Source organism: Platichthys flesus, chromosome 20 (assembly GCF_949316205.1).
Source record: "Platichthys flesus chromosome 20, fPlaFle2.1, whole genome shotgun sequence".
Lineage (NCBI taxonomy): Eukaryota > Metazoa > Chordata > Actinopteri > Pleuronectiformes > Pleuronectidae > Platichthys > Platichthys flesus.
Genome location: NC_084964.1, coordinates 8,937,743 through 8,950,122, shown reverse-complemented (window position 1 = coordinate 8,950,122; position 12,380 = coordinate 8,937,743). Strand labels below are relative to the sequence as shown.

At 42.6% G+C, this 12,380-nt stretch overlaps 1 protein-coding gene across 4 annotated transcripts in view; it reads right to left on the bottom strand.

Moving 5' to 3' along the window:
- The window catches only part of arhgap17a (Rho GTPase activating protein 17a), a 28,258-nt gene that overhangs the window by 8,965 nt on the left and 6,913 nt on the right, over positions 1–12,380 (bottom strand). For 3 of the 4 annotated variants that reach the window (XM_062413913.1, XM_062413911.1, XM_062413914.1), the window contains exons 2-11: positions 10,230–10,269; positions 5,418–5,522; positions 5,162–5,194; positions 4,617–4,693; positions 3,922–4,033; positions 3,173–3,249; positions 2,949–3,066; positions 1,839–1,907; positions 1,562–1,643; positions 582–709 (exon numbers count right to left, since the gene is read on the bottom strand). In XM_062413913.1, the coding sequence (XP_062269897.1) occupies positions 582–709; positions 1,562–1,643; positions 1,839–1,907; positions 2,949–3,066; positions 3,173–3,249; positions 3,922–4,033; positions 4,617–4,693; positions 5,162–5,194; positions 5,418–5,522; positions 10,230–10,269 (841 nt within the window). The remainder of the gene's footprint in view (positions 1–581; positions 710–1,561; positions 1,644–1,838; positions 1,908–2,948; positions 3,067–3,172; positions 3,250–3,921; positions 4,034–4,616; positions 4,694–5,161; positions 5,195–5,417; positions 5,523–10,229; positions 10,270–12,380) is intronic. The other variant, XM_062413912.1, reaches the window with a different exon arrangement.

Below are 12,380 nucleotides of genomic sequence, written 5' to 3'. Positions count from 1 at the left end.
GAGCCGCTAATCGCAGCCACAGCTTTGTGTGACTTTTAATGAGCTGCGACAGCTCCTTTTATTCACACATGGTCACACAAGCAAAACAGAAGAGCAATCAAGATGAACAGACAAAATCATAATCCATGGTATAAAATACTGTAGAGGGAATTAACCTGGAGAACGATGTTTAGATACCTCGGAATCATTACTGACTGTTGATGGTCACTATTATTTGAAGTTGTATTTATCAGTATTTGTCAATTGGCAGGTAGAAAAAGTGAGACTGACAGCCCTGACATACTATCATCATTTTAAGTTGACACACTGTACAACATCCTGGCAAACAACTGCCTTTAGAATACATTAGAATAATTATGCCCTATATGATTCACAAGAGTCTTGTTGGGGACTAAAGTGCAGCTTGGGCCGCAATTTGAGGAAATCAAGTAGATAGCACAGCCAACAATCATTAGAAGAGGGTGATCCATACTTTCCACTCCTAGGTTTCCACCTACACTTATTATTGATCAAATGAAGAGGACATGTTTATACAAGTCCCTGTCTGATCTCTCCCTCTGTCTCTGTCTTAACCTCCTCACCTCTTCCTTCATGCCGGTCTCCAGAAGCATCATGACGCAGGCCTCTAATGGCAGAGCGATCTCCCTTCCACATCTCTTCAGGTGTTCATCCAGCCCCGTGCCAAACGCAGGCTTCTCTGTCCACGAGTCTGATCACCAAAGAGAAGATAAATAATGAGAGGGTGGCAGTGGGACTAGATACTGTAACTTTATTCATGTTGCACAGGACTCAGTGCGAACCAGTCTGTTGCTGGTCTCTATGGCTGATTTCTGGGTCAACAACTCTCCCCAGGGCCAGTTCCTAGCCTCACCACCATCCCCCCGCCCCAATAAATAAATAATAATAACCACATGCTCCCAGCCAGCAAGAGTGACTGTTCGACCTTCCTTCTCTATTTATGTGCATGTGTGAGCTAATGTGAGAGAATGGGGAGACAGAAGACTGAAATGGCGAGGGGTTGGTGGAGCAGACACAAACAAACCCAGGTGTGTGTTTGTGTGTGTGTGTGTGTGTGTGTGTGTAGTTAATGAGTCATCACCACATGCTGGGAGACCAGACTTGTGTGGTTTGGATACATGTGTTTAGTGCAGGAAACAACAACCTCCTTTAACAGCTCAAGAGGGTAAAGACAAAAAACAGGGAGCGCTTAAATGGGAGACTTTGTGGGTAAAGTGGAAAATAGGTTATTTTTGGAAAACACAGAGGTGTTCTTTAATATCGGCGCCTCAGTTATGGCCTTCTACCTTAAATGGGGTAAGTGTAGTTCAGAATTTTGGAAAAACAGAGTGATGTAACTGAATAGTGCAGTAGCTGGTTCATTTCTTGAAGTGAATTAGAAACACAAACACGCAACAGAGGCACCAGAGAAAAACACGCACACATTCTCCAGAACACATATAAAAGAGGTCCCGTGTTACAAGCCGCACACAGTGTTGTGTGCGATTGCTCTGTTTCGTGTTAACTGGGTGTGAGTGAAAAGGCTTGTTTACGTGTATTATACCTTGTTGAGCCTGGATGGTGGGCAAGACGCTCTCCAGAAGAGTGAGAGACTTTCTGTGGTAATCAGCTTGAGCTTCCAAGAGCTACAGAAACAGAGAGAGATAGAGAGTCAGTAGAATCAGACAAGCAGTGAAGTACATGACAGCAAAGTAAATAAAAGTTCAGGCAAAGTCTGTGTTCAACCCCCCCCCCCCCCCCCCCAGTTACTCTGCAGCTGTGAATATTCCCACAGGAACTCATGCAAACACATGTTAGACTTGCTGACACGCTGAGCTTACCATTACAAAGTAACGGGCATAGTCGCCTTCCTTTGAGAAAAAACTGTACATGTCGGCAGCAAGTTGATCCTGTGGAGGAAATAGGGGAAGTTAAACAGGAGGAGCACGGAATGATAACAAAACACTTAATGCTAACGTTATTTATATTAGAGCATGACCAATATATCAGATGGCCCACAGTATCAGCCAATAAGAGCCTTTCAAAGACATGTCAGCATCTGTGTTTATGTTTTTAGATATGAAAACTTGTATTTACAGAATAAACAAAGAAGAAAAGATGTGCCTTCATCATAAATTTTTTAAAGTTATATTACTATATTTGGTTGTATTTGTTTTTTCTATATTCATAATAGCGTATAATAGATACAGTATAAATTACACTTATTCGACTGTAAGTTTTTGAGAACAACACGAGTCATTGGCGATTTTTCAAAATGTGTAAACACACATACACATTGTTACATAGGCCAAGAGATCTGTACCAGACAATTTTACTCTAATATTGGTTACAACAGTGCATACAAATCCAAGCCAAGAAAGGGAAAGAGCTGTATTGCTGCATTAACTGTCATTAATAAATCAATGATCTCCATCTCCACTACACAGCGTCATCCACCAAGAGAACGGATTGTTTTAGATGGCACATGGACGGACATCAGTGGTCAGCTAAGCACCACGTGAGTCATAAATCCTCCTGGCTCCTGGCAGCCCGGAGAGAGACTGGGAGGGAGAACGGGGGAGAAGGAAACACAAGGCTCTGCGCTTCCTGGACAGAAAACCCTGACACATCACGCAGCCAATACACAAGTAAAAAGTCACAAGTGACTCAACTGAACAGATGCAAACACACATGCACGGAGCTGACGGGGCATGTTCAGTCATTTGTGTGCGTCAGCAAGCTGAGAGCCAGAGGGTCTTGGACTGTAAAGCAACTGAGGTGACGATTTACGTACTGGTTTAATGTTCTATCCAGGATTTCTGTTACTCATTGCCCCAAGAGCATAAATGACCTTTAGCCTTCCCATTCATTCAGGATCAAATACATATTGCCGGCTGTGAACTTGATAAACGCGACTATAAACACATATGAATCGTCTGCATGCTTGTTACCTTGCAAAGCTCCACTTTGTTCATGGCCTCATCCACCTCCTCCTTGAGTAGGTCAGCCTTGGCCGTCAGTGAATGTGTATTTGTTCCTGAGATTATTGACTTGGTTGCCTGCAACCATCTGAAGTTGGAGAGACAAAGGAAAATTTAGACTATTTCTATGTGACAGAACCACAATGTGAAATGATGTGGACTTGTGTTAAAAGGTAAGTGGTGATGAGACGGACCTTGCTCTGGCAGAATCGTAGTCTAGCACTAACTTGGCCAGCTGTTTCCTCTGCTTCAGGATGTTGGGGATGTCCACCTAAGAAAATTACACCCGAAACATGTTGAGCAGGCTTAAAAGTAATTAGGGTGATAAAGACCTGGCAAACAATGTTTTTTCTCTTCCTGAGTGACTACGATTTTTCTGCTGATTAGCCTTTTAGCCAGTTAAATGATAAATATCTAATTTATTTTGGTTTGTTTTGGTGACAACAATGTCATTTTATTCTTAAATGGCACAAAAGAATCACATCAATCACAGCATACCTGTGAATCTCGTTCCTGGCTCTTTCCAAACGAAATCGTTTTTGGTCCAAAGATATCACTGTCTATAAGCCAGCAGTTATAATGTTTGGGGAAACTTCGTAGAAAAAACTGAACATTCTTTAAGTTATTGTGTTAAGCTAATATAGCGATGGGAATTAGTTAGTTTTGTTTTGACTTTTACTTCTCCTACCTCAAGGGCTCATGTTACTAAATCTAACCAATATGGGAAACAAGTGACTGTTGCCCAAATCTCAATTTCTTCTGCAAGTGGGCGGTTAATACTCAAAAGAGACCCAACTCATCTCTTCTACTACGATTTTGACCAAACAAAGCAGAGAATAACGGATGTAACATTTAACCAAGCAGAACAAACAGTAAATGTGTTATTAAATATTTAAACTTTTGTTCCGCTGTGCTGGTGTCCACAAGAAGTGAGGTTTCTGACCTCTGCTAGCTGGCTGAGTGGATCCAGAACGTCCTTCTCTATCTGCAGCTCGTGTTGCATCAATTCTGATGCCAGACGATTCTCTGCCTCGCCGCACACTTCCATCATCTTCCTGTTAATGCACACACCCGAACAAAGAGAGGAAGGAGTGTTAAAATCCCACATACTCATATTCATGCCTCATTATCGTATCAGCACTATGAGGTTAGGATGTGTGGTCCAATGGAAACAGTGCAATGACACGTCACCTCATCTTTACAACACAGAAGGAGCTCCGTCTGGGTCACTAGTTCTATGTCTGTTCTCAATCGATAACTGAAAGCAAAACCACGTTACTGTAATCGTATCATTTATTGCTGCGCACGTGGGCACATAGTGATTTAGATGCAATAAAACTTCCAGGCCTTAAAATAACGCAGACGGACTGATTAACTTTCTCTTCCTCTTAACATCCAGACAGACACATGTCTGCCGTGTCATTTTCTAGAAACTGCCTCTCTGTCACAATGAATGATTTGATCATCACTAAAGGGAACTGCTGAAAGTCTCCTCAAAATAAAACTGGACAGATTGCACATGGACTGAATACTCTGCCCTGTATTTCACACTCTCCCAGGTTGCATCTGCTCCTTATAGCAACATTTTCCATGGACAAGGAGCTGGATGTGCTGTACGTCAATCAATCTCCTACTTACCCTATCAAGGAGTCTTCTCCCAGTTGGTTTCCACCTTCCACCATTGCTTGAGACAGAGCCGTTAGAGGAAGCTTTTTCTGTGTGCGTGTGGCAGAGGGATAGAGGAAGCCAGTGATTAGACTTATATTGAGACATAGACACAAAAGTACCCATTTCGATACAGTAACTTCAGTGTGCAATGGAAAACCCACGGAGGACATTCCATTGAGGAGCACAACAGTAAATTCACAGAGTCAGGAAGAGGAAGAGAGGTTTCAGACCAAAAGGAGGAAAATACGGATGTTAAATGGTACTTAAGGTGCAAACTAGGGAAGGAAGACATCTATCAAATGACAGCACTCACTTTTTTTTTTTTTCCTTTTAAAATTAGACAGTTTAAATTTGTGCGAAAACATTTATGACTATTCAACATCCTGTCTTTTATACCAGAAAACCCCAAAGGAAAAAGTTTCATGCAATGTGAATAAAGATGACAGATGTCTGAATGGGAAATGGAGCGAGTGGTGCTGAGGACCAGAGAGTGGAATAAGTAATCAGTCCTTTACCTGACCATTTCCTGTATAGAGGCGTGGTACGGACTGTGGTGCATTTTTGAATGATGTGGGGTAGAAAACACAAAAAAAATATTTCACTGAGGGTCTACTGTGGATACTTTGTTGTCATTTTTACTGTTAAGAGTGAAAACTCAAAATTAATATGGAGGGTAGGGCTGAAAGATTTTGTTATTACACATCACATCCAGGACAGTTAATATCCTGCATGAATATAAATGTTTTATTGGAAAATAATTTTATGACTTACATGTCTCTTCTCTGCGTCCGCACCGATGTGTCCCTGTAGACAGGACACCATCCTCTTGTGCGTGTTGTGGGACACCACCCGCACCAACTCCATGCGCCGTTCGATCTGCACATAACCAAAGATGTGAGAGCATAAATATCTCCGAATGTCAGGACTCAAGTCTTCCCCGATTTAAATTTGGAATCTTTCTAAGTTGCATTTGGTTGTAGAAATGTGAAAAACACAGTAACTAAGGATAAACAAGAACAGGGTAACTGAATTGTAGGTTGGTAATAATAGCCTCAGTTTGGTCGTAACAGAGAGTTCAGAGATGGAGCTCTGAAGGCTAGCTAAATTACTGCCAACATAAGAACAAACAACAAATCAAATTAAAAGCCATACTCTGAGAGGGAATTTGTGAAGACGTGGTGGACACTACAGAAATTGTGCACCAACAATCGACAGGACTTTGGAAGTGTTAGGTTATTAGGTAAAAGCTTTACTAGTCGAGATTGGCTCCAGCTCCCCCACAAAAAAAGGATAAGCGGTACAGATAAAGACTGTTGGATTTACTAGTCATGCCGTCTTGGGATCAAAATAGTCTGTATGTGGACTATATTGACTTGGACAACCCTGTTCTATGCCAATGAAAACATGGTGAAAACATAACTGAATATTATATTCAAGTTCTGTTGACAGATCCCAAATCTTACACACTGTGTCTTTATTCTCATCAACACCATTTACTTGTCTCCATCCTACAACCGTGAAACTACACCCTTGAGATTTGATTTTCAGCTGCCTTGGAGGCCTCACGGGTCAAAGCATAAACATGATTGATAAGGTTGTCCCTTTGGAACAATGCTAAATTGTTATCTTTCAAACAGATGACTCATCGGAAGTTTCTCTAAAGCAACAGCCACTGGGCTGTGACAGAGTCGTTGGTCTTAAATAAGGCCTTCTTGATTACACAGGCTTTCTCCTGTCCGCTAGCCGGACTACAGAGATCCACTCTGTGCTTTACGGGTGACAACATATAATACTGTCATTGATGGCGGGGTGCAGCTATTCTGGCTTAAGGACAGAGGCTGACTGAAGCTTTGCAGGATGACTATTCACTGTCCTAGTCATGCCAGGTGCCTGACAGTCAGTGTAAACATTAGGCTGACTGTCACCAACCTCTGAAAAGAGCTGATGATTGCAAGTTACTGTTCGTCTACTTAATAGTCTGGAGTCTGATGATGTTAAGAACCGGTTTAGTCCCGTGGGAAAATCAGCATTGGGCTGCATGTAACAGAACAGGTTTGTCTTGTGCTTTTTGAAAATAGAAAAATATGATCTGAAAAACTAAATCACGAGCCTGGAAGTGTCTCAAGGACACAAAAATGTACGCAGGAGCTGGGACAAACAAGGGTGCAAAAATAAATGGGCACACTGAGGTCAGGAGGGCAAAGGGAGCAGGAACAGAGTCCGAAAAATACTGAGGGAGGATCAACCGAATACCAGACAATTGTGTTCCAAAAACAGAAAGGAGTCGGAACTCAGGAATTCCATAGCAGATATCCGCCTCTGTTTTCCCTCCCACTGTTCTTGCGCTCTTACGTCATTCCTGACCCATGGTGGCCCCCGGCATTCCAAAAACAGCTGGGTTAAATACAAACTTACCAAAAAAAGAAACGCACACACTCTGCTTACACAGGCTATAGGCCTGTGAAAACTGCTTAGACTCAGTCCAGTGAGTACCAGGCACAATGCAAGCAGGGATTTCCCTCCTTGCACTCTAACAGGGACGTACTTCCTGTGTGGGTGTATTGGAAGTGTTTTGGTTGCATGGCACCAGGAAAACTGCAGTGTTCTTCCTTTCATTGTAACTAATCGGGCTTGGATACACAATGCGTTGCACTAAAAAAATTAAATACACGGGAGGAGTGGGAAAACCTGAGCAGAACCAAAAGATGGGTGTGGTTTTCCACAAACTGTGTGATGAGGTCAACAGCTGGTCAATCCCATGACGCGTCACAGAGCAGGGAATCCCAGTGCAAAGTAGGACAGACGGGGAAATAAAGACAGCGAAGGTGTGTCTGTGCGCCAGTGTTTGTTTACTGGTTCCTAAGAGAAAGGATGTTAACATGTCTGGACAAGTCCAGAATGAACAGAAATAACAGCACATGACGCACTAAGTTATTTTAGTGAGCCATCGATGAACAAGATATTCTTTGTTTCCATAAGGAATATAACACATTAGTGTTTAAAGCGCCTGGTTGCTACCTTGTAAAATGTCCTCAACTATTACAGCAGAGTACGTCTGTGGCTGCTATGTAGAGGAGAGGCGAGGACAGGACAGCTGGCACAAGAATGCTGAGTGGAGCATTGGCGTCGTGAACATGACAGAATCGAGGGTGAGGGAACAACATTTAGAACTCGCTGGTCACAAAGAGGTGTTGGCGAGTCCAAAGCCATGCAGATTGAGGATTAGGTTGATTCGAGACTGTAAATTGACTGACGGTGTGAATGTGACTGTCAATGGATGTCTGTCTCTATTTGTTGGCCCTGTCCAGAGTGAAATCTGACCGATACCCATCAATAAATAAAGTGAAAAGCTGGTGCATGTGGCCCTGGCAGGAAGTGCCTGCCTGCGTGTACCCTGACCATACTCTCCCTGCGGATGACCATTCTTCACATGCCAAGGCATACACCTCTGACGCAGAGACAATAGCCAGAAGTTGAGCGGCTGAATCACGAAAACATGCAGGCTTCGTGCAGTTGTCAGGCAAGCGGGTTCATAGGGGTGAAGCTTCGATGAGAGGGCAGATGGGAAGGGCGTGGGATGTATCAGTTGCATTTTTTCAAAGTGTAGCCTGCTCTTGCTAGCTTTTCAAGGCTCATCCAACCCCAACTATAACTGCTACAGAAGGCTAATTGAAAGTGAGGGCATTGAATTAAAATGTTTTATTTTAGCATCGAAGTTTTTATAAAATGGGCTTCTCATTAATTAAGGGATGAAAATAACTTTTTTTTGTCTGAAGTGACACAGCCATCTCTGGAATGAATGGGGTCCAGTGATCTCTCACTCCCTTTTCCTTTATCAGACAGCAGTGTCCCTGTGAAGTGAGAGAGCTCACAGAGTCATGACGGACGATTTCCAGACAGGGGCCGAAAACAATCGTGTCTTTGAGGAACAGTGAAAGTCAACTGTCAGACAGAATACAACATCCTCTCTTCACTCAGAATCTCCCCGAGAGGTTAGTCACTGCTGTCTGCTTGGGCACTTGTGTTACACCAACTCAGGCTGGCTCTAAATTTAACACCAGTGTGTGTCCTAGCTGTCACTCACATGTGTTTTATGCACTGGCTACAAAAGAGGGTGGGGACAGGAATAAGAAGAATAGAGGGTGTTTTCAGCGGGTGACGTTAAGCCAGCTGAATTTGTTTGAACATCAATGATCCCTCGCATTCACACGCAAAGACAATCGGGACAGGAATGTCTTTGCTGAGCAGCCAGCGTTTCGTCTCAACCCCACCTGCTGCCAGCGCCTGACATATATCTGCTGGGGAAATACCTGAACCAGCAGTTTTCACACATAGAGCTTATCCACAGCATGTCAGCAACAGACCCGAGAGTTACAAACACAAGTGCTAGTCCAGGTGAATTCACTCCATAGCAACCAGAGACCAGAGACCACAGACCAGAGAAACATTTCTGATACCAATAATATTTAAGTTTTCACATCAGTGCATTTCAGCAACATAAACACTGATATAGATAAAACTGTTGGGTTATATTGTACTTTGTCAGCACATGGTCCAGTAGCTCTTCAAACTTCAATCAGACCATTTAGTCCAAGTCAGAAGTGAAACCAAAACTAAATTCTGCATGTCCTCTTACAAGTTGTCATTGTTTTGTTCTGTGTCCAACCCTGACCAGTCACACTATAATATTACAGACAAGATCATGCAGATGTAAAAGATTAGTTTCAAGGGAAAGACGAAAAGCAGCAACAGGTTCTAAGAAGAGAAAACTTCAGAGCCAGATATGGACAAAATCCCCATGAACGTATGAATCACTAACAGAGATTGCTGTTAATTACATGTCTGAAGCTTCAGATTATTATCGAGGGAAGACGTGTAACTCTCAGAGTGAAATGAACAGTGAAATTTTACAAGCTTTTCTTTCCAACCGCATCAAGGCTCATCGATGATTAATCCACCGACAAGCCAAGGGGTGTGGACTAATAAGTGAAATGGCCTGAATTGTCTGGAATTGTGAGAAAGTGAGAAAGAAAACAAGAGCCCTCAATGGTATGAGAGAATAAAGGAACTGAAGCCTTGCATCAAAGATAATCACTGCCTGCATAAGTATGAAACTTAAAATCACCAGTTGGAGTAGGCATTAAACAAAATTTAACATGATTTAAAAACATACATTTTGTAATTATACTTGAAGAAATGACTGAAACCAGAGCTGGTTTCAAAATCTATGTACCGTGATGACACGATCATGAACAGATCCAACCAATCTCGCAAATACTGATCCTGAATGTTCTGCAAGTTCTTCTGTCTAAAGCCACATGAGTTGGTTAATTTAATTCTGCACAGGCACATTCTATTTACTACCTGCATTCGTGCACTGTTGATGACAAACTATAATATTGAATTGTGCTTAATGCATGCCCCTCTTTCTTCCAAAGTTTGCCCATGTCGGACTACTTCCAAAATCACTCGGCCAAATGTGCTGGTAAGACTGCAAAGGGATGTAGAGTGCAGCCACTGCCAAACAGACGCTTAACAGTGATCAAGGCTGGTCAGAGCTCTACATTCAGGTTTATGATTTACCTGCAGGAGGTCATCACTGAGGACTTCTGTTTTCTCCGCTCTGTGGGTGAGAAAAAAAAACAGAGAGCATACAGATTAGCAGTGACACACAACAATACAGATTCACAGTGACAGACTCTGTCACTGTGAAAATATCTGCCAATAGTCCTGAAAGACTGGTTTCCACACTGACATTTAACTCTCTAACAGTGGCAGGTATTGACTTGTGTGTCCGTGGGAATGCTTGAGGGGAGGGTGGGTGTATTTGTTTTGCTGCCATGGCACAACAAGGCTGGTATCCAGTGCTGGAGGCCAAGGCCAAACCTGACTCACTTCAGGCCACAGCAGCAGTCAGTCTGCATGAGGCTAAATCTGACAGTAAACAGTATCAGCTAAATGAGACAGAGTCACACAGAAGCCGCGTTTCTGCTGCATAACATGCTTTGATTTCCTTAAGCCGTAGCTAGCCAGGCTCAGGGTGTCGTGCGTAGCCACACCGCCCTGGTCTGCCTGAGCCTATTAATAGTGATCTAATAGTTGGATTTGAGGAGGTCAGACAGATTAGATTCACTTAAAGGGAGAAGGCTGGGAGACTCAGCTCATGCTGCTTATCAACCCCATCACGGGCTGGTGGCTTCTGTGGCTACAGGGAAGAAAAGGCAACAGTACAGGCAGAAGGTCAGTGACTGCGGTCAGCTGGGGTGCACCGACTTACTTAGCAACTAAGAGACAGACTCATTAAGGTGCAATGACTGGGTTGTACTTTACTTGCAGGAAGACCCTTAAACACGTGCCCTCTGTTGATTTAGCAGGTACAGAGGTTATATTATGACGCAAATCCATCAAGTTATGCAAATACTTTCATGCAAATTAGTTGTAAGAGACAGTTCAAATATTTTATTGGTTTGTTTATCCATAATTTAATCTCTGAAACGTTTGCATTACTGATATACCAGTGCTAATGTGTCCAAATTTCAAATATTTTTGGGGGTAAAATGATATCCTGGACTGCTGTAAAGCAAAAAATTTGGACATTAACATGACTTGTGGTTTAAAACATGCATTGAAATCAGACATTGCAAAAAGCATTTAACACACAAATACAAAAAAAAAAAAAAAAAAATATTGGATTTTATTTGTCTGTTTGCATTTTCTGGTTATAGAATTTCCATGTCTCACACTTTGGTTAATTCAGAACTAGCATGAGAATGTATCATCATCAAACAAAGTTACAAATATCTCCCGTTGAAGCAGTTACACGCACGTGGAAGACAACAACAGAGATGTCACGCGAGGTTTGTGGTGATAACAGCCGACGACAATGTCCGGTGCTGTAAACATGATCAGCTGAGCTCTGCGGCGGTTTTAATACTTCCTGCATCCACCTCTCGCTGCGTTGAGCATGTGTGGAAGGTAAACTCTAGGTAAACTCCGCACCCAATTCTCCAGCAGTTCCTTTTTGAATTTATATAGATCCTCTAGGCTTTATGAATGTCTAATAGGCCTTTTATCTTTAAGCCAAAATGACTATCACTTTACCTAAAAATATGAGCTTAAGATTTGGTTAATTAGTTGAAGTGAGCAAGTTCCTTGAGCTATTGAATTGGATACAGTCCTGCAACACTTCAGTGCCTGGAACCTTATATGCACAGAGGATTTATGCCTTTGTTCACTCTATTTTTCCATGTTTTCACTTTCTTGTGACTCAAACTTGTCAAACTCTCTGTTTCTTTAGTTCCACCCAATATGAGGATGATGATGGTAATATTGCTTGTGATGCGTGTCGAGCCAATGTAAAATCTCAACCGAAGGAACCTGTAGACAGTGACTCGCTGGGTCCTCCTCCAAAAGCTGCTTTCTATGCACTATAGTAACCTTGTCACAGCTGCTTTCAATTATAACACAGAGGCAGGGAGCAGGGAGAAAAAGAGACTGACAGACAGCCGATGATCGTATGGGGGTTAGAAGGAAAGAAATACAAATACAGACATTTTGGGGGTGGGGGGGATCGGAGACTCCTTAAAGTGCCAAGCCAGAATAATCCAGAGGCTGGAGATGAACGGAAAGAGTTTCTCTGGAGGAGAGCCACAGCCAAGATGGTGAGGTCACACATGCAACAGGCCACAGAAACCTACAGACAAGGCTCCCAGCTTGGAAGCTATGAAGAAAAGG